The 23,398-nt window shown below is 41.8% G+C and overlaps 1 protein-coding gene across 1 annotated transcript; it reads right to left on the bottom strand.

The window, feature by feature from the left end:
* Positions 1 to 5,289: 5,289 nt before the first annotated feature.
* bhlhe22 (basic helix-loop-helix family, member e22) lies at positions 5,290 to 6,096 on the bottom strand. The gene has a single exon (XM_041066064.1). The coding sequence runs from the start codon at positions 6,094 to 6,096 to the stop codon at positions 5,290 to 5,292; it is 807 nt and encodes a 268-aa protein (XP_040921998.1).
* Between the last annotated feature and the right edge of the window lie 17,302 nt (positions 6,097 to 23,398).

Genomic DNA, 23,398 nt, shown 5'->3' with positions numbered 1-23,398 from the left:
AAAAACAAAACATTCCCACTATAATGAATTAGGAGCTCATTAAGCAAGCAGGAAAACATACAGTTAGAAATGTACAGGTAAATTTGAGTGTTGTTAGTATTCTAGGAAAACTGGCCTGAAAGTCCTGTATTACTCATGATACAGTTAAAATATAATGAAGTGGAAAGAAATATTTCTCTTGATAAAAGTCATTCAGGACGACGACTGTCAGATTTATTTTTTAAGTTACAGCCCTGTATCTCTAAACACAGTCACTATAAAATCACCATTATTTAACATTCATTGTTTAATTAAATTCATTATTGGTTTGGAACATACCACTATTACACAAAAACAGAAAAGTACACAGACAGGGGAAGACATAAGAACAACAGTACAACACCAAAACAGAAAAACAAAAGGGAAGGGGCAGTTCCTTTAAAGATGAACATAGGTGATGTGTTTACAGACAGCGATAATAAAGGTGAGCATTACAGCTGCAGTTTCAATAGACAAAGTTTGAATCTAGTGTTACTATAATTCTTAGAGTCTGCTGTATTTCTTTTCTTTTTCAGGGGCAACTTTGAATTTAAAGTGTTGCATAACTTTTCTCAGAGCGTGACTAGTGGGTTGTGGGCTTTTCCAGTTCAATAACATTGTCCTCGTAGTGATACAAAGGTTGTAACCACATATTTGGCTTCAGTTAAGTGGTCCCAGCCACGTGGGCTGTCCCAAAAATAGAGTTTTGAAAATAGAGCTCCAAGTGTGTGTGTGTGTGTGTGCGCGCGTGTGTGTGTGATAAGTATTTATATGTTTGTGTGGGTGGAAATGCAATATTTACCTGCGAGGACAACCATATGTGACTGTAAGGTGAGCTACACAAACAGGGTGAAATCGTGAAACTTGATTTGTTGGAGAAAGGACGATTATGTGATACGTCTGAAATATTGAATGTATTGCATTCAGACACACACAGAGGAAAAAAAGAAAAGAAAAGAAAGCTCCAAAAAGTGAGGACAATTCCCTAACATATGAGCGAGGGAGGTGGGGAGCGATCTGCACTTTAGGAATAGATTTTCAACTTTACAGAAATGCAATTTGTCGAACACCTAAAACTGCATCGAACTGTGTTTAATACAAGTACAAGTACTCACTTTCGCACTGTAGCCTCATTCCATCGTTCTTCTGTTATTCCCGACCCCAAGTCCATCATGAGGGATTCTGGGGGTTGAAAAGTTGATCAGATATGGAAGATACTGCTCCCCTGGCTGAGGAATCTGATGAAAACAAAGAAAATCCAAAGTTATGCTCTTAATAAATGATAAAATAACTTGAAGAAATGACAAACATAACTGCTTGAATGTGGGCATAATTCCATTTATAGAGAGAGACTTAACATTTTCAATAGCGTTGTGCCTCTGTCGCTCTGGTAACGAAGGTTAAGTTGTTAAAAAGTTAATAGGTGTGTGCTTAACCAGAACTCCTTTAGTTGTACACTTGTATTAGCCTGCATTGTGTGTGCACAACACAAAGACAACATTATGCACTGCTATCAGTGGCCTGACAAAAGTGAATTACCACCCAGCAGTTGATTTGGTGCCTCAGCCAGTGCAGCACATATATCTTTAAACACAGTGTATGACACAGCATGGATGAATCCATTGCCAGAGTTTTGCCTGTTACTGATATGAGGGGGACATTTCAATTCAACACGCTTATGTATATTTTGACTTTCATGTTTATCATCCTTAGCATACATCACATCCCTGTTATGAATAGGCACCCTGCTGGCCCTTGATATGGTGAATTGGACATTTTATGGCTTATGAAAAGAGGTGTTTTTTATCTTCCACTTTTATTCATGAGCCCTCGATTCTCGCTGTAAATGCCTTTAAGACAGATTCAGCTTTATTAGACTCATGAATAAAAACGATGTTGCCTATTATGACTTCTGGCTGTGGTTGGTGGCCACTGGAGAAAGCTTCAGCCTCCTGGTTTTCTGTCTCCATGAGACTTCTGAGTGCTGTTTCGTTGCCCAGTCCAACATAACATTTCGCAGGCCCTTGTGTGCACATGACATTTGACCAGCTTGTAACGATGGCAGAAATACCACAGGGTGTCTAGCAGTTCCCACATCAAGACGAATATGATGGCTTTCAATTTTGACGGTCTTACTTCACCTAAATGTTGTCATCCCTGTGGTAGTTGTAAAAATTGTCCTCTGCCTTTGAACTGATTTTTGTGCTTTGGTCTGTTCTCCCTTGGATGCTGCGTTCTGTTTTCCACACGCATATGGCTCTGTCTCACCCCTGGGGAATTTCCTCTTCTGGGCTAATGTGAATATTAGTATGGGTTAAATGCTCCACTCGTTTGTGCATTAATGCATATTGCATAATTAATGTTTTTTTTTTTTGTGTGTGTGTGAAGTCTCTGTTTCTAACAACAGGAGAGAATAAAAGACATTTTTTTGTGTTAAAACTTACCCAACAGGAGTTGCTGACAGGGTTTTTATGCCAGAGTCGGTTTTGATGTCTCCTGATTATTTCCATTCGTGATTAAGGGGCCGTTCTGTGCAGATTCAAGGCGTTCAGGAGTGTGATGGGATTAAACCGGACACTGTAATGACCCTATTGTCGGAATGGTTCATCATACAGACACAAGGCTGTGGTCGGAGACTGGCAAAAATAAGAACCACTGTTGTAAACTAAGAACACAATGTCATTGTTCACATTTATGAGGAAAGAGAGAGAAAGATTTTTGCTTTTGTCTAAATTATTTCAAGAGCACTAATCAAATGCTCTTTTAATCTAATTTTAATGGTTTGTTCTTATTTATTTATTATGTCAATTTAAAGTTAGTTCAAATCTCTGAAATTATATTTGAATAAACTCTAAATCGCTTTAATCTACTGAGCTTTAAGTGACTTTTTTAAGTGAAAACTTTTCCATATTTGAACTAAAAAGGAATGTTAAGGGAAAAAACATTATAGGTGGTAGTCCTTTTGCCTTCAGAAAATATTATAACATGCATACATAAATAATTCTTTAGACACAAACTGCCCACTTGCGTAGTTTAAAAAAAACCTTGCTGTATTGAATTTAAGAGATTATTTGTTGTCACAGAGCTGTGAATCTCTGACTCTCAGTCTTACATATGATCATAGCAGACTCACAGGAGATACGTGGTTAGATGGTAAATGGTTTAAAATGCACAAAAACTGAGTAGTGAATGATTCCTGTCGTGACAGCAAGCAATTTTTCATTGTATCTTTCCTGTAAAATCCGTCGCCTCTGTCCATGGTGCTGAAATCTCTAGAACCCACACACTTTACTTTTTGAAGTGACAAAGTGTTAAGAATTAGTAACTTAGACCTCAGCAAAAGAGGAGAAAAATTGATAATAAGAAATGTCACTTGGATTGTGAGTTTGATGCGTTTTCGTCCAGCCTGCCTGCGTAATAATACAAAAGAAAAAAAAAGTGTTCCCACTGTTTGGCCCCAGAGTTTCAAGTGATTACATCTGATTCCAAAGCTCCAATTCAGTGTTGTTGTTATTATTATTCAAGATACTTCAGAAATATGTTTTTTTCCACACTTGCTGCACTGTGCTGTTTGGCCCTCATCACTATTTGGTGTGGACAGTAGAATGAGGAGGACAAAGGGCGAGTCGATGGGAGTGCAGCTGATGGCTGCGTTGTGATTAAAGACGCCAAATTACGGCAGTGAACAGTGTCATAATTACATTCCTTAATCACATTCTGGAGCTCTAATTGCCTTAACGACGTGTTTCATTATGCGAAGCCAGGTATTACAGTCGACAGTTTTCATACACGCTTGTTTTCGAATTAACATATTATTAAACACCGTCATGGAAATTGTTTTAATAATCACAATAAAGCTCGCCTGAGTTTTGTATTATTATTATTTTTGATCGTGGAGCACGAACATCTTCTTGCTGCCTTGAGGAAATGTTCGCCCACCTCGTCTGGCCTTCGCTGCCAGTACTTGATTTGACTTATGGCTCAAGAAACGAAAAGTTGCCGGTTTTGACGGACCACAAAATTACTGAACAATTCTTCCTCAGCTTACTTGACACCTGGTGAGAATCCGAGACTGACAAATACGACCTATAATGTCTTAAGCTTATAACAATCACTTGTTGTTATTAATATTATTAATATTTTGTTTTATACCACAAATACGTTGAACATTTTAGTGAGTGTATCCATCAAAAACAAAATAAAAGTTTCTTCTGATTCCACTTCCTCTACACTTGACATCAGATGAATGAAAAGAAGTATTTCTGTTGTTCAAAATATTTTAATAAAGCTTTTCAACACTGAAATACATACAAATGGCCCTCTTTGCTCATATAACAACTAAGGTATCTACAATAATCCACAGCTTGACCTGACAACGCGATTAATCTGAAGACCGAGATAATTTTTGTGAGAAGAAAAAACGCAAAAAAAAAAAGAATTACAGCAACTAAGGGACAAACTACAATGTGCAATGTAAGCAAAGTATCCAATATAAATATCCAAATTAATAAATTACAAAAGACACATCGAAACACCTGATAAACCTTGATTCAGGTTTTCTAAATTCTGAAATTTTATTATATCACAGTGCCCCCCCCACCCCCCACCCCTCCCTCACCAAAAAAAAGGAATTGTTAATAGGCGTTCGCAACTTTTAACAAGTGTCTGGATTAGCACATAAATATCTGGACTTATTAAACCACTTAACTTGTCGTCTACTTCATTTAACTTTGCCTTGTTCGTGACATTCCACGTGCTCAACAGAAAAAAGTTCATGAAAACAGGCCTCGAACCAGTGAGCAAAAAAAAAAAAAGTCTCTGAGGTGAATAAAAAAAAACCGCAAATGAATGAGGAAGCAGCAGAAAGTGAGGTTGGACTAACTCTCCAGGAAGGTGTCCGTCTATTCAAGTGAAAAGGTCGCAAGTTGTCAGGTCACCAAAATCTCCAAAAGGGTCCATAACAGAGCCAAGTGATCAACAACTCACTCAACACTTGCAGCCACTCTTACAGGCCTACTGTACGTCTGTTTGGTCTTCACTGTCATTCATACCAGCACTTTAAGGATGATTTATATACACAATCAAGTATTGTTTGAACAAAACAAAAAAGCGTTTTGAATGCATTTAGTAAATATTATAAAAGTATTCATCGGCATTACTTCTTTGTCTCTAAGCCTACTGACTTCAACAACAGTGGCCTCACAGGTTTTCCTGTTCTTAAAAGTGGTGTCTGCTCTCTCATGTGCTTCTCTGAGTCTTTGTCAGGCGCGGTTAAGGCTTGTCAGTGCACTGTTTGCAGAGGCTGGAGGTGGCGTTGTTGAATAGGGCACATTTGTCAGGGCAGGAGGACGCAGCCACTCCGGTAGGGAAGGGATATCCAGGCGGCTGCTCGTACGCGCCTAAGCCGGGAGCTGCGAGGGCAGTGGTGGCCGGTATCGAGGCAGCAGAGATGGCTTGGCCCTGGTTGAGATACGCCACTAGCCTTCTCATCTCCTCCAGTGCTTGCGCCTGCATGAGGATGTAGTTTTTGGCGAGCAGCAAAGTGGCAATTTTGGAGAGTTTCCGCACTGACGGGCTGTGCGCGTAGGGGATGACCGCTCTGAGCTCATCCAGCGCGTCGTTCAGATCGTGCATCCGTCGTCTTTCCCTGGCATTGATGTTTAGCCTCAGTAATTTCTGCTCTTTGGTTTTCTTACCTCCTTCTGCTTTCCCCGCGGCCACCGTCCGCCCGTCGGACAGAAGGACCATGTCACACCTGCCGTCACTGTCATCGTCGGGGCTCTGCTCTCCGCCGCTGCTCTCCGCCGCCGAGGTCCTGTTGGCGCTCTCACCGTACTTGACGCACAAAGATCCGGTCGGCAGACCTAGTGGCCCCCCTCTACCTCCTGCCAGTCCTCCCGGCTGAATCGGGTCTGGATCGGTCTGGTCAAAGCAGCTAATCGGTGACTGGCGGTCTCTGGCCGGTAGCTCAATACCGGCCGTCGATCTGAAAGGGTCCATTTTTTTAGTGGACACGGCGCTCAGAGTTTTGTGAAAAATGTCCCCTGCGCCGCCGTTCAAGTTCATCCTCCTGTCCATAGCCTTGTGGGGTTCCTCGTTGTTCCAAACTATGGTCCCTTCTGGAAACTCTTGACGCGTCTCTGTGAGTTTCTTTCTCTCTTTTGTCCTTTAATACTTTAGTTGCGTGTCAGTGGTGAAGTTGCAGGCTTGCTCGACTTGTCAGCGGAGGTGTGGAGACGAGGAGGAGACTCATGTAATAAGTGCTGCTCCCTCCTGCCTCTCTCTCTCTCTCTCTCTCTCTCTCTCCCTCTCTTTCTCTCTCTCTTTCTGTCTGTGATTCACCTTCACCGAATCTCCACGATGATCCTCGTTACGCACAAGACGCCTGAGTCCTTTTACATCATTATCTCGAGGCGGGTTATTAAAAAGGATTCGCCTATTGGGACAGAGACACACTCTCCCCCTCTCACTTTCTACCCAATCAGGTTAACGTTTTAATTAATGGCATTTAAACGATGACAAACAATACCGCGTGCACTCAATCTCCCTCCATCTGTGTGTGTAGATGTGTGTGTGTGTGTGTGATCGGGTTTATAACAGTGTTTTAATAAAGCCCCTTGATCATAAAACGACCTGCTTCAGTGATTTGCGTGTATCGCAGCCACTTGTGTGTGTTTCAAGGGAAAATTTACAAATTAAAGTAACGTTTGCCTTGAGTCAGTCTCTTATTTAATATTGGAAGACGCCAATTTTGTTTCATTCCTCAGAATTCAAATCATATCATATACAGTATGTTTGTTTTGTGTGTTTGTGAATTGTCTTTTGTCAGCTCCCTTTCTTGAGTGTGACACAAACCTTCACTTGAATTCAGAGAAAGACCAAACTTATTGTTGTAAAACTTGACAGGAGGCTGTTTGAGTTTCTCTGATGATATATTGCAGAGGTGTCAATCAAGAGCACACAGTTTGACCAATCAACTGTCTGAAGACTGAGATCAGTTGATTAAATGAGTCAAGTCTAGTGTGCTGCTGCTTGGTTGGAACAAAAATCTGCAGCCACACGGTCCTTTGTGGAACAGTTTGGACACCTTTGATATATTGTTTCTGAAAACCAGTGAACACTTTTTCATTTATTTTGCCTGCTTGTGGGTTTTGTTTGGGTTTTTTTGGTTTAAGTCAAATGTCCCCCAGAGTGAACATGAATTTCTGTGTTTCACTATTGTGTTAAATATTTCAGTTTCAGCATCAGCTTTAACAGGACAAATCCTGAAACACTCACACCAAGATTTACTTTTGCTCATACTGCCATCTACAGGCTTGCATAGAGTAGTACACCCATAGTGAAAAGTCAAACGTCATCAGGACCAATAGCCAAGCTTTATCCAGCTTTCTTCAACCTCATTACCCCTTTGGCATGCCATCATGACCAGATGCACATTACAGGACCAATGCAGTAACAATTAAATGGAGAAATTATGCACAAAACATCTAGATCTTCTATTTAGAGTAATGAAGCAACCATAAACAATTGTGAGTTTGAATATTTCGCTTCGCTGAAGTGCTGGAGCGAGCAGATTTAGAATGTACTTGGTGTTGCACATGTCAAAACAACATATCCTCTAGTTGTGAAGATGCTTAAAGAGATATTATATATATATTATATATATAGTTTTCTAACCTGATGATGATTTATGGGCTTACTTTGGGCCTGAAACATCTTTTTTTTTTCAAAGAAAGCCTGTGTTTCAAACTGGGGACATGAAGTTTGGAAGAAATAGGAATTTACAGGACATGGGGGGTCAAATGAAAAGTGTAAGATCCAGAGTTTTCGGGGCTGGACACCTACTGAAGACTGAAAGGTTATTTCGGCCTCTGCTGCATTCATTTTGAAAATCTGTTTTACAGACCTGTCTCTTGTAAATCCCCCAACAATCTGAATCTGCAACTCTAGATTGCTGCAGTACTCCTGTTGGAGAATTTTAAAGAATTGACTCATGAGAGGTGAACGGTTAGAGCAGAGTAGAGTCATCCGTGGTGCTGAACATACTGATGGCTTCACTGTTTACGACTGAGCTACTTTCCATTCCGGTGGAGTCACACCTAAACTCCACAGGTACCGTCCAAGTTCACCGTAGCCCAGGGAACTCAACAGTACACTAAGATTCAATGTGACCAACTCTGTAACTGCTTTCTTCACCTCAGAAATTTCAGGCCTTACACAAAAAGCCACATTAGGAAATACTCTCCCTTAGAAGCCATTTGTAGACACTAATTGCAGTGCATTGATGACAAAAATCTCGCTCCACTTCCTCTGAAGTTACCATGGCGAGTTACCATAGCATGTGCGCTGCCTACCTTTAGCAGTGATTACAATTGACCCCTGCCAATTGAAACCACAGTGAACATGGCGTGGATTTTTTTCACCCTTTGAGATGGCTCCTTGGGAGCAACACATTGTGTGGCCGGAATGAAGCTTTGTATCACCCACTGAAGACGACAAAGTTTGACAAAGATTTGTGCCGTTCTGTGAAACTGTCGTATCTTAACCATTTAAGTCTATGCTTGTAGACATCTTTAACTAATGAGGGCTAGTTAGCTATAACTTTTAATCAAGTGTTCACGACTTGTGACTTCAAAAAACCGGTTGGCAGAACATCTTAGAAAATGGTTCAATAAAAAGCACTGTTGACTTGTTATTTGTGACTTTGAGTCATCTCCTTAGAGACAGATACATCTGTCTACTTAAAAAGGAAAGACTCTGTAACACTAACAAATAGGGTTTTCTAATTAAATTACCACTCCAGCATATATGGATTCCTAACAGTGATATAAGCTACTGCAGTCATGGAAGGATTACTGAATGGGGCCTACTGGGCACAGTAAACCACAAACAAACCAGAAACAAACATTCTGGATGCATTAAGGAAACCTTACTGAAAAACTGTAGGGGAACATTTGCTGGACTCCCACTGTGAACATTCTTGTAACTTTCCTAGAAAATATGTTTACTGGGTACTATAAGGAGACACAAAAAACAAAACAACTGCAAAGAACCCACTGGCCAAATGGTTAAGTCACAAAATTCATAACGCCAACATCCATGGTGCAGTTCTTGGTGCAGGGACTTGTGTTGCATGCCATGCCCCTGTCTCTCTCTGCCCTTGTTTCCTGTCAGCTATCAAATAAAAGCCAAATGCCAAAAAAAGAGGTGAAACAACCACAAAGGCTCAATGCAAAATCCCCACAAAGAAAGAAATAATGTGTGTATTCAAGCAAGTGCTGTAATAATTTTATTCGCACAAAAGACATTTTTCGTGGCTGTATCACATTCAAGTCGGACATTTTGTTCTACACCTTCAAGGTCAATGTTTCACCTCTTTTTCGAGCATATTTCAGTTGGCGTATGTTCTGTCTCTCTCCTCGGGCTCCATGAGAGGCCATCAGGGGCAGCATACTTGAGGAGTTATGATCTAATGAGTGGCAGAGACAGCCACTTTATCCTGAGACAGCAAGAGAACACCTTCATGGCCAATCAGGTCCTGCTAATGAGACAAGATGGGCCAGGATGGTGCGACAGCCATTACACCCACAGTCCGTCAGCACTTTGGTAATGAAGAGAGCATGGAGGCAAAACTGTGTGAGAAAGAGCACTCTAACAGTGAATTAAACTTCCAAACACACAGTGCAATTTATGCTGTATGTGATCTTAAAGGTTGTCAGACTGTATCAGCGGAAACGTCAATACATAGTAGTTTCAGATCTTTGTCCTTATTTGGCCACACAGGATTCTGTTGCATGTCAATTCACCTTGCCACCCTTGAAAGTGGACACTTGTAGTCCAAAATTAATGAAGCAGTACTGCTGTCTAAGAATATTTACATTTAAAAGCTTTTAATGGTATTTAATGCATTAAAATTTTGAAATTTTATTATACTTTCATCATCCACTGCGCAGGTTTCCCAAAGTCAAAGACTTCTTTTAAAATGAAGCCGTTTAAAATGAATCTCTCGCAGATCCCAATTCTTTGGCAGCATTTTCCGTTTCTACCACAAGAGGGCAGTCAGTGATTTCTAATGGGGAAACCCAGTTCATGCTTTAGGAGCTGAGGGCAAAGGAAAGCAGGAGCATGATGAACATTCTATATGGCAGCCTTGTGGATTTCATTCAACTTTGAAGATTTTGGTTATCAGTGCAAACCAGACTCTCGGGCTGTTGAGTCCTGATATGAAATATCAATTTTTGTCATGCGGTGCTTTACATCGAGACCCCACCGGTGTACCATATTCATGACATGGAGTGCAGGCTGATCTATTTATTCTGTAGGCTGCAGCTTCATCTTTTAAAAAAGTCAGCTTCAACAGTTACCTGGTCAGGTGGAATTACTATTACAGCCCTGTGGTTGTGAATGAGTGGCATTCATTTTAAAATAGTAACACTTGATCCTAGGCATTGTAGACTGATGGTTTTTTTTGTTTGTTTTTTCGCAGCCTCTGTATTTATATTTAGCACTCTAACAAGATGTGAATCTATATTAACTTAATTATTTTCGAATACAAGTGACCTCTTACATTTTATATCACCCTGTTGCTGTTGTTTTTTTCTGCTCATTGCTTATTTGAAGGATTTAGGGAACTAAACGTTAATGAGTAGTTGAAATGACTGGATAAACACCCCCCCCCCCCCCCCCCCCCCCCCACACACTCCCATCAGCCCCCCCCCCCCCCCCCCCCCTCCATCCATCCATCACTCTCGTCATTCTGGGCGATAATACGCACGGACTCATATCATTAATCAAGATCTGATTATTGTCTGATGTCGAAGTGTGCAAAATAGAAGCTGCGTCTTTGTCCATATGGTGCAAAGAAACGCGTAGTGTTGGGTGACAACATAAACAAATGCAATGAATAAAAAAAAATCTCTTATAGCTTAGATGTTGATGAGTGTAGTTCCAAAGTCCTATCACAGTTTCTGTTATTATGTGCCAAACTCTTAACTCGGGAAGAAACATGAGCCTCCATCCTGTCATGGTACTGAGTGCGGCGCCCATGAAGGCCACTAGGCGACAGACTGAGACAGGAGGATGTTATTTTTCCCGGCGCAAATGCCGTAAGACTCTTGCAGCTCCTGGACTCTATTCATCAGATTTGTCAAAAGATTTGTTGTGCAACATTTCCAGACTTCTTTATATTAATTTAATCGAACATTTGAGTTGTTATCCGTAGAGTTCTTTTGCCCACGTCCTCATTTATAGTCCATACTGGCACCGTGCTTATGGAAATTAATATGCAGATCAAATAAATCATAGTTTAATATCCTTGTCTTGCGAGGCCTTTTTGGGTTCTTGCAAGAAGGCGAAAATGGATCTACTTCACTGCGAAAATGACCATTTTAACAAGTCTTTTTTTTTCTCAGAGCAAAAGCAAGGAAAAAAAAGACTAGTGCTAGAACAAGATGTTCACTTGTTTCCACATGAGATCTGCTCAGTCGAATCAAGCGACAATAATTTACATTTAATCGGAGACATATTTTTGTTGTATTGTTAAGCTATGTTAGTGTAAAAAGAAAAAAGCCCTGGAACAAGTTCAGCCGCAGTGGGAAGCAGTTACACCACTGTCTCTGCGTTTGCAGATTTCCCCCCACTTTAATTTCTAGAAAAACTGGGTCTGAAGACTACCAGATAAATGCAACGACTACTTTAGAGTCCGTGTTTTCTTATGCCTTCTAACATCCTCGATTGCATATGTGTGTGTCAGTGCATACACGTCGAGGAGTCCGGGCTACATTCCTGAAGGCTCCTACAGTAAAATAGCTGAGCCATTTCTGCTTCTGCACCGGCAGACGAGTGAAACAAAAGGCTGATCGGTGGTGCGTGCATTTCAGCACCACAGAAGGTGGACAGCGCTCCCGGGCAGCCCGTGTATGTGTGTGTGTGTGTGTGTGTGTGTGGACAGCTCCCTCACCAACACACACATACCACACACATACACACACACACACACTTCAGCACGCACAGGAGCCGTCAAATGTATGTTCACATAAAAACCAGAGCTTTAAAGATGGTTGTGTGTATTTATTTTATTTTCTTAAAGGGAGGGGGGCAGTACATGAATAATGAGTTACAGTTTGAAACGACAGAAGCAAACCTTCACTGTGAGAGCAGTGTTTTCAAAAATGGGAATAGTAAAAAGACGTGATGCGTCTCTTGGGTCTGTAGACATCCGAAGAAAGAGGGATCATCTCTTGGCATTCACCGCGTGCCTTAATTGTAAGACATTAAATCAAGGTCCGCTGTGAACACGGAGAGACACAACCCGCTCATCTGTTTGTGTGTGTGTGTGTGTGTGTGTGTGTGTGTGTGTGTGTGTGTGTGTGTGTGTGTGTGTGTGTGGTTGAATGTGTGTGTATGAGCGTGTGTGTCCGTCCACCAGCTGCATTCACACTACTGTAGGAAACGGGCAGACACCTCGAACCTTTCCGTGAAACCTGTTGCTATAAATATAATCAAATAATTTTTGCAGCCGTTGAGGCCTGTGTTGTGTGACTAAAAACTGTATCGGGATGTCAAGTTTGGCCAAAAATAGAAATTAAAAAGAAAAAAATCCCAAGCATCTCGCAGGGTCCAAAGAGATCAAATCCTCTCTCGGTTGTTGTGCAGGCCTACCTTATATTGTAAAAAAAAACAAAAAACAAAAAGGTTAGGTTAAGCTATGTTTTAAACGCAAAATAATGCCAGCAGGTAGTTTTTGCAGGCAAAATGGTTTATACGTCCCAGGCCGCTATTACAGGCGAAAAAGGACTCCGTTTGATCTGTTTCCGTCGACTGCTTTGTCCAAAACTGCAGAAAGCACAAAAGTCCCTCCGTTATCCAATAGTGCACCTACAAAAAAAAAAAAAGAAAACACAAAAATGCGTCATGAACCTCGCACAGGATTGCAGATGACACAATTTCATATTCCACGTTGACCTGTTTAAAAAAAATCAGCTGGCATCCATAAAACAGAAAGAAGTCACTGTCCATGTCCAGAAATATTGATTTTCCTAGTCACATAACGCACGCAGTTTACATACACACACACACGAACACACACACACATACATACACTCACAAACACACACAAGCCTGCAGCCTCTACTTGCGGGTCACACGTTAAAATTGCCGCAAATCGCAAATGGGGCAGCTGAAGAGCCTTGGTAACTGCGGGTGTCCTGAGCACAGCGGTGCTCTGTGGAGGCTATATGCGTCCATGCGCGCGTCTCTCCAAACTACAAACTGACCGGGACGCCGAGACCGAGCTGTGCAGCGCGAGCCCAGCACCGACACCGCCTAAATGGGACTGATCTCTCTCCGTCCGGTCTTTTCCTCTGACTTTGGGATTAATGGTGCTCCAGCCAAACAAATGAGGCATCTGCCTTCAGCACAAGAGGATTGGGATGGGGAGGAGGGGGGGGAAAGGGGGGGGGGGGGGGGGTGTTGACGTCACCGGGCAAACAGATGTTCCTCTATATTACCCAGCGTCCTCCTGGATCACAACCCTGTGTCCTTGAAACTAGGAGGGAAATTGACGACTTCCCATTCGGAGTATTAACGTTTATCGCCGAAATGTGTTAATAGTTCTGCATTTGACTGGTGAACTCTCTGTCTCTCTCCTTTTCTCCCTCCCTCTGTATGCGTGTGTTTGTGTGCGTGCGTGTGTTTCTGTGTGTGTGTGTGTGTGTGTGTGTGTGTGTGTGTGTGTGTGTGTGTGTGTGTGTGTGTGTACGGGGCCGGCAGGAGGAAATGCCAACAATGGCCCCGCAAATTGTGAAGCCCTAAATCTGGCATTGGCTGCGAACGGTTATGCAACATTGCACTATTCAAAAAAAAAAAAAAAAAAAGACAGAGAGAACGCACGTGTACGTACGTACACTCACACAAATCCAGACTCACACTCATGCACGGGCATGCGCACATGCACCCTCCCCTGCACACACTTAGGCAGGCACACACACACATAGGGATGAGGGAGGGATGCTCGTGTCATCCTGAGCCTGCTGTTTGATGTGAAAGCAGTTTGGTTGAACAAATACTGTATTTTTGCTCGATGTGATGATCTGCGACGCATTTTTAGCCCTTGAAATAAGAGTTTAAGTATAAGACACTGAGTAAACTGAGGGACTGCATTCTGTCTGTCATGGTGGGATTATATAACGTGCATACTAAGTGTGATGGGAAAGTGTGGTACATTGTGTCCTTAGAGATCCATATTTCAGGCTGAATTGCTTTCATACTAATTACCTTATTGTATGTGGGACTGACACCGATCCGAGATCAGTGTAATTCTAATCCAGTTTAATCTGCAGTGGTGCAGACTACAGAGAACCTATTGATTTACATATCTACTAATGCAGTGTAAAAAAAAACTGCTTGAATTCAAATGAAGTCAGTGCTGTCTGATCATAATTAGGAGTCGCATACCTACCTACCAATCCGAGCCTGACGGAGCCCCTGAGCCCACCATAACTGGGACCAGTTCTACATCTGACAGCCCGTGTTTAACCATTAAAGAGCAAAATCCACTGTGCGAAAAGGCAGGGTAGTGAGAATGAAGAGGCGCAGGCTCGCAGATATGGTAATTGCAATGCATTACCCACTCGCTAGAATCGAGAGGAGAGAGGGATGCAGAAACAAAGGGAATCGCCATTTTAGACGGAAACGTCCCCATCCCCTCGACAACCGGGCGACTCTCGCATCGGCCGCGGTTTGGAGCTTCATCGCGGCTTGTCAGCACATCACCATATTTCGGGTCCCTGAGTGGATCTGGCCACCGACAGGAACACGACCCCTATTGTCCTTAAGCACCGCGCAGTGAACAAACGATGTGGCTCAGAAATGCACCGTCCTCTTTATCCCTCTTATCGATTATGCAGACGTCGACATAAAACGCGGGTTTGGTTCTTCTTTCGTGCCCCCTGTTTTATTTTTTCGTTTTTATTTGTTTTCTGCCAGCTCTCTTCCTAAAGCGGTCTATTCCCTAAAGCCCGCAATAACAATGGCAAGTGCAGCGTGCATGGGCAAAGCGTACAGAACCGTTATCCATCTACAGATACGAAACGATCACTGTTCTCCTTTAATCTGTTGACATGCGTGTTTTAACGGCGATCGAAGCGAAACACAGTTTGAGTGTAACTGATCAAAGAGTCGAACATAAAGCAAAACGCAGACGTAGGATACTCACCGTGATATGGTGCACGCCATATGGTGGTGGTACACGGTGCTCTGTTAATATTTATCCGTTCTTTGCTTTTTTTTTTGTTTTTTGTTTTTTTTAACTTCATTTCAGCATTCTCACTTCACTGCAGATCTTTACATCGTGGAGGCAGTCGCTTGTATTCCCGGTTCCTTTCGGTGTAGCCGCGGACAAGCAAAGACTCCGTTTGGCGAGAAGCTGATACTACCAATGAGAGCGATGCTGTAGCCTCTGCAAAGCATGGCTGCGCTTTCTCGCTTTTTTTTTTTTTTTTTTCAAAAGAGGGCAGGTCGTTCTGTGCATTACAATGAGTAAAATCTCTCTCTCCCTCTCCCTCTCTCTCTCCTCGCATGCACACGCGCACGCACACGCATTTTATACATTCAAATGCGCGCTCGCTCACATTGACACGCAAATAAAGCCTATGCGCGCTCTAGAAAATCCTATACGTGAAGTGTTTTTATTATTATTTTTATTATTTTCATGCACGTTGTAGCTGTTGTAAACTGCCTTTCAGTGAGCAGTGAAACACTGTAGCGTAGGCCCGTTGTAGTTTATGTGTGCAGCAATAACTATTCTATAATCTAGTGGAGCTTTGCATCAGGAATATGTGCAGGCGGGTCGTCGCCTTACCGGCCACAATTAATCATGTTTAATGCCGTTTGTCTTGAGAGGTCCATTAGTGCGTTGCAGTTTCAAGCACCAGGACGCTGGACTTACAACTCCGTTTCAATAGATTGCGTTAGTTCAATTGTATGTGAAGCCTGTCCAGATAAAACGGAGCGGAATTGTACACCACACAATAATTAAGGAAACGTGTTCCTGTTTGGTTTGCAATGCGTTATAGGCATTGCAGTGCAAATACTTAAACCCTCTCACTGTTTTGCTGCTAAGGGCCATTAAAGAAATAGGTCAAACCATTTCTTCTCACAGCTGTGTTCCTGTCCGCACACTTTTCTAACATTTAGGCTCCTTCTGGTTCACAGGACACGGGCTCTGTATTTTAGGGAGTCTTGGCTGGGAATTCAGCACTGAGGCAGTAATTGATTGAAGCAAGTGGCAGTCCTGCACTTGCTCGTTTGTATCCCCTTCACTTCCTGCAGTGATTGACTCCCAGGCAAAGATCCAATCTAAACCAGGGCCCCATGGATGATGTCATTTGAGTAACCTCACTAACCCTGTGGTCAAGGCGGAACACACAGGCCTGCTAATGCCTACTTACCTCCAACCTATTAATATATATCTGATTCCAGCATTAGAAATAGCCTGTAGGTGTTATTCACGGTCTGCTTTCTCGAGTCCTCTCCTTCTGTCATCTCATCTTGTGCGCATCCTTTCTCTCTTTCACAGTTTCACTCTGGTACTGTTTTAGTGTTTCGCTCTGTTACAGTTTTGGCCTTTGACGGCTGCAAGAATCCAGTCTGTGTAATGATGCAACATCGGCGTGTGATGCAACATGGGTGAACACACCACTAACAGCGTTAACGTTTTGTCAACAGTTTTATTCTTTATTTAAAGGGTTAGAGGGAAAGTCTGCCGGGGCTTGCATCAGGCTACATATAGAGGGAAGTTTGAAAGCTGCTTTTTTTCTCTGGCTGAGAGGGGGGTAAAGCTATTGTTCCCGCTGAAACAATGGGAGCTGCGGGGCGACATGCAGCGGTGCGCACATGAATGGCAGGGCTCTGGGATGTGTGTGGGTCAGTGGCCCGGGGTCTCCGTCCCAAAGCCCCTTTCCCAGCGCCTCACAATGAACCTGCACAAGGTCGGGGCTCCTAGGGGTCACAGGCCACCCCCTTTTGTCCCGCACTTCAAAACACATAAACATTTATTAATCAAGAGGCAGCCACTGTGCCCCCCCTTTTTTGGGGGGAAAAGGGGTGAGAGAGAGGGGCGTGAAAGGGGAAAAGAAGAGGGGGCGAGAGAAAGAATTAACTAGTGGCTGCAGATGCAAATTCCATCATTTGGCCAGAGGTGGAAGTTTGTAAAAGTTGCAGTCTAATAGTGGAAGTTGGGGCTCTGTGCAGCAGTCAGCCGGCGGATGGAAACACACGGCCAAGTAGGACTGTTTGGACTTCTTATTAAACTGTACCTCGTCCATCTGTTTCATGCTTCTGTTGGATATGCGTTCAACATCTCTGGAATGGGATTTCTGTCGCACAGTGACACGTTGTTCTCCACACCTGAGGACTCAAAGGACAAAAGGGGGGTATATCCGCCTGCACAGCACTGAACCGACCTGACGAAATTGCATAAAATAATGTAGTCAGTGGCAGCGTATTATCATCGTGAAAACCATTCGTTTACATCAAAACACACGGAATCTGCAGGATCGAAACGCGCTTCATATGCACAGCGTTCTGCACAGGGTCCATGCGAACAAGTGCAAAACTAGAACTCAGGCGACATCGAAATGTTTCTACGTGCATTTGCGGCCGAAGCTGTTCAGTGATTTGATGACAAGAAAATCCTAAAGCAGGCCTCCTTCAGCAGCTTGGCCACACGAAATGCACCTAACGGAGAATTTACTTTTTAAAAAAAATAAAAAAGAAGAAGAAGAATCAGCTTAATTTTGCTCAAAATCAAATAACAGCCAACACCGGGCAAAATAACATGCATTAATTTCATCTGAAAGGTACTTGTGGGCATTAAAGCTCCCTAATAAGCAACGGTGTTAGTCTTTTTTGGGGGGGAGGGGGGTGTAACGAATTGGGAGCCAAATCGAAACGAAAATACAAATGCCTGTAGGAAAATGTGTCCAGGCTGCTGCAGGCTGTGTGCTCTGCAGAGGTTAACGTTGTAGTTGCATCGGTTTTTAGCAACGAGGTGTCTTGATAACCGCAGCCTTTCTGTCAGCCCCCCACCCCCACCCCCTTTATTTTTCTTGCATCATGTGTCAGGCCCCCCCCCCCCCTCACCACCCAACCTCACACAACCTAAACGATGTACCTCTTTGTACTATAATATTCTCCATAAAATGTACATCAAAGCTGGTTTGGTTAGTTGATCTATTTATTCTTCCTATTTAGCTTAATAGTAATTGGTAAAAAATAAATAAATAAATAAAATTATTGTAATACATTTGTATTGTTAGTCGACCTATAATCAGAGTGATATAGATTTTCTAAAACAATTTTTATTTGGTGATAATATGATTATAATAAAAGAATAGTAAGTTGTTTTGATGGGTATTTTATGCCTTCACGTGCATAAAAATGTGTTCCTGATAATTGTGAAGCAGCAGTTTAAAAATATATTTATTTTTACCAGCATTGTTTTTAACAAATTCTAATGTATTTTTAGTTGGTTTTGAATTTTCCCAAGCTTTTGTCAGATTGATTGAAAAGGAGTCACTGCAATCTATCCTGAATATTCATGCGGTGGAGTTGGGAAAGGTCCTTTGTTTTGGTTTTCCTGGCTGAAATGAGAAGATGCTCTGTCTAATGTTACATCAGCAACACAGACAGGTAAACATACCTGCAGTACCACATAAGGAAGAGAGGGCATGCTGTGGATTTCCACAGTTTGAGTGGAAATATTTGGAATATTTAGCAGTAGAATACAAAGAGAACATGTCCCTTAAATAATGACAATTTCTTGCTGTTATTTTATGTTTTCACATCATGAGTACAATAATTCAACCTTCTGCTTGTATTAACCATCGCCTTCTGAACAATTGTATTGATATTTAGTCTTACAAATAATTACATTCATTTAAAAATACAGTGTAGTAATTCTGTTCATTTTGTCGCTGGATGAAAATTGCTTTTCGACAAACAAATCACAAATATATATAAAGCATTACTTGTATAACAAAAAATATGTGTGGTTCTTATAAGAACCTTGATCAATAACAGTGTCATTAATAGGTTGTTTTTTATGAAAGTGGTGATGTGTCTTCTTTTATTAAACCCCATAATTTAGCATTCTGCTTTTGCCTATAAATACAGAAACATATTGTCTTAAATCTCTACATGATCAAGCATCTGAAATTGTATCAGTTTTTAGACATTCAATATCAAAAACCACATCTTGCGTAATCTGTTTTTTCTAAAAAAAATGATTGTTTATTATATAAAAGATTACGTGGGTTATAATGTTATATATGTCACCAGTCCTGACCTGCAATGAATAGACTCCAGATTTAGAGAATAGTCCAGCAGATGTAGATCCTGCTTTGTTTCAGGATATGACCTCATTGAATTTTTTTCCCCCCTATTTTTATTTATTTATTTATTTGGTCAAACAAATCCTGATGGTAACTTGCGCCTGCTTGGGCCGAGCAGGGACAGTACGCTCCCCAAGCTAACATCAAACACCAAATAGCAGTTGTTATTTCATGGTTGCGTGCAAGCAGAAACAGGTCATCTGCACTGGGTTACAGGCCTGCTGGCTGTGTTTGTAGTGTCCTCCAGTGTGCATCTTTCCTCATGCTACAGACATTTTGTTTTCCGCTCAACATAAAATCCCTTTTTTCATATCTGTGCCTTAATTGCTGTTAAACTTGCACATTCAGCCCCATCTGTAATTTCAGAGGAGAATATATCAAAGAGGAGGTGCACTTTTTAGTAATGGTGTGTAAAAAAAGGAACCTCTTGAGATGAAATTTTGTGTAGGCAGTTTGTAATTTGACTTAGTTAGGGTACATTTAAAAGACTCCACAAAAGTTCGCGTGTACAGTGCTTTTAAGGATAACATGAAGCTTAATTTTTTTTCTCCAACTATCCTGCAAAATTGACCGTGCACTATCCAGTCATGACCTTAACCCAAATTCTAGTCCATTAAAAAGGATGTGCGTTGTCTGGAATTATGAGGGGAGTTTCATCTCTCGCGATATATTTCATCAGGAAACCGAATCCTGTCTGTAATCATTGAGACGGATACTTTGTTCAATGCACCCTTGTTGTGTTTTGTGTGAGTGAAGCGAGGATGAGTGTGTGGGACCTTCCCCATCTGACATTAGCAGGGGGTCAAATGTGCATGTAGGGCACCTGGCTCTCCACCTCCCCTCTCTCTGTGATGTTAAATGTCAACCAGCAGCATCCAGAGAAAGCAAGGTGAGCCTCCATTCTAATGCTTATGCCAGGAGATCATCACGTCTGACTCCCAGAGCCGTGTTTCTCTTGTGTAGGGCAATTAACGCTGTAAGAGATGGGAAATTTACAGAATCATTAACCTGAGGTTTTTTTTTTATTTCAGTGAAGTAGACGGTCTAAGGGTTGGTGTGCTGAAAGGAAAACTCCTGGCTTTACTATAAATTCAAGATGAGAAGCTTAATCTTGATTTGTTTCAGAAAGATGTGTGTTAACAGCCCCGTGTGCCTTTAAATGTAGTGAAGACTCTTATCCTCCCTGTGTGAACATAAAGCAGTAATTGCATTAAACAAATGAATTCATTTATGCTGGACACAGGTGTTCATGCTTCTGGAAATGATTTTACTCTAATAATTTGTATTCCAGCGGCGCTGCCTCACAATGCTCAGTCACAGTTATTTTTTATAAAATAGATGCAGCAGGATTGATATGATCAGTGATCACTGATTTTACAGGGTAGTGTGGATTAATGTGTACCTCAATAACTGCACTGGATTCTTATCCTCTCCAATTTGAGATACAGTTCAGCATTGCATCTCACCCAAGAGGTTAGATGTAAATCTGCACTATCAATGGGAGAAGCATACTCGCTCAGAAATGGCAGCAGTCAGGACCCTTCCACTGCACTTCCACTGTTCCCTAATAGAAAGCCTATTGAGGCCCAATCAGCAGGTCTGTTCCAGGCTTGAAAGTGGATTTCTCCCATATCCCCAAAGTTTGTGAAATAGGGGTCAGTGGGTCTGTTATTGTTTTTCTCTGCCTCTTTATCCCCACATAGCTCTGTGATGTCAACAGTGAAGTGAAGGAGAGAGAGCTGGGCCCTGGAAAAAACCCAGAGGAAATAACTGCTATTATGATCTCTGTGCGTGTCTGCTCTCAGCAGGGCTGCAATTGTTCCAATGGGCATGGACACATACCCATATGAAGAGTGGAAAGAGGTAAATAACACTTATACCCCAATAGGTCGGAATGAAAAGAGATACTGAAAATATTGAGTTTAGTCTAAAATTTATCTGGAAGCACAACCCTTACTTTTTCCCAGATGGTGAACAGTTCACTGTGCAATAAAATGATTTAATATGTAAGCCATATTGTCAAATGTGGCATTTTTATATGCTGCTTATACATTTCACAGCAAGACACTGTTGTGTTATTATTATTAACATTTACAAAAGCAGGGTGTATACAGCTTTTTACGATTTTTTTTTTCACCTTGATTCTTTCAAAGAAAAATGGAAACAAATGTCTGCTCTCTAATGTGACTCTAAATAGATGCATTTTTTTTTTAACAGATGCGTTTGTGTCAGAGAGACGAAATGGCATTGTTTTCCATTGTGTTACAGCCTGGTGCCATTCATTAAATGAAAGTGGGGATCTGTTATGAGGTGGAATTTTATGCCTCTGCCCGCAATGTGATCATTGCACCAAAGCACAGCCATAAATTTCTTTTGATATAATTGTATTAATGCAGCGAGTAATGGATGAGCATATGTTTCACTCTGATTACTATCCCTCTCTGACTGTGTGTCCTAGTTGCCTTCCCATCGCCTGACTATCGGAATGAGAATATGTGCCTTGAGTTAATGCTGATTGCAGCAGCTGCCAACACATGAATCTCCATGGCAACAATAATGGTTGCCAGGCAACCATGCTCTTTTAGGGACACTGAAAGAAGCCCAAAGGCTTGCTAAAAATATATATGGGTATAGTACTTCTTCAACGCCCTAGCTATATGCATGTTATGCACAGAACGACAAACAGTTAAATGCTCCAAGTCCCTCGTGTTATTTTCCTCCTATTCAGCTGCAGTGTGCGGTTACCCTGATGCTACCCTACTTTGGCATGAGCGCTCAGCTCTAAATGGCAGCCACAAATACTGATATCTTTCATGACATTAATAGACAGAGCCATGACAGAGGAATGAATGCCTCTATAAGGTTAGGTGGTGTAGCTGGGGCCGTGGACAGCCTGGTTGAAGAAGATAGGAATGGTTTTTCACACTTGAAAAATGGGGCAACTGTCAGCCATCTTGGCTCCCGCATCGAGCTTCCCCTCGCAGCTCGCACAGACCCAGGTGGCATGCGCACACGCTGTGGAACAAAGCATTCCATCAGCGCAAGTGACATCACTGCAGTCAGCTCAGCTGTTTCTGCCTGCGCTATAAATAGTGTGGCGGAAAGAGCGGATTGCCTATGCAGAAAATATTTAACTCCTGACCCCAAGCCTTGAGAGAAATAGATCTTTTTTTTTTTCCTCCATGGAAGTGGTGAACTGGATCTTTGCCAGTGCATCAATCATGAAATATGGGTGTTTGTTCATGCTCGCCTTATGGTTGTATGTCTAAGTCCTTGCACAGTATTTTGTAAAAGTGTGATGTATTATCTCGTGCTCTGTGGTGGATTTATGATCAGTGACTAAGCTCTGAAATAAATACGTAGACATTTGTGAAGGATACAATAAAAAGTGATCATTTGTATTAAATATATCAGTGGTTTTTCATGAGGTTTTTCTATTCATTCTCTATACATTATAATTATAATTTGAGTGCCACAGTATTGATTTTATCGTTTTTGTTATTTATTGTGAACAACACTTCACTCTGTTCCATTTGATATGGTTGTATTATTGTATTAAAGATTTTTTTTTTCCACTTTGGGTTTCCCCCTAAAATATACAAATTGTTTAATGACTTTATTTATGGTGACACTCTCGTTTTCCTGTAGAAACAGATATTGCAGCCTCTAGTTGCGAAGCATGAAATTGCACAGAGCAGTGGCATTTGAATACCTTGCAATGGCACTTATTAAATAGGTCAGACCTGCACCTTGGCTGATAAAGCAGCATGTATCACAGACAGGGATCCTAGCGGTGCGGCTACCTACGGTAACTGCGCTTCATTCATTGTGTCAAACTAATTGGATGCTTGTGGTCAGGACAGCAATTGTGCTTTTAAAATGATTTGTGAATGTATTGTAGGTTTAGCCTTGTTAGCTGTGAGGTGTTTGAGCAAGGTGGTTCGCTCAGAAAGTGAAGGATGCTGAGGTGAAGCAAATGAAAAGATAAA

The sequence above is a fragment of the Toxotes jaculatrix genome, chromosome 20 (assembly GCF_017976425.1).
Source record: "Toxotes jaculatrix isolate fToxJac2 chromosome 20, fToxJac2.pri, whole genome shotgun sequence".
NCBI lineage: Eukaryota > Metazoa > Chordata > Actinopteri > Toxotidae > Toxotes > Toxotes jaculatrix.
This window is presented reverse-complemented; position numbering and strand designations above follow the sequence as displayed.

Coding starts and splice junctions, on each gene's coding strand:
- bhlhe22 (XM_041066064.1), bottom strand. CDS start 6,096: ATGGACAGGAGGATGAACTTGAACGGCGGCGCAGGGGACATTTTTCAC.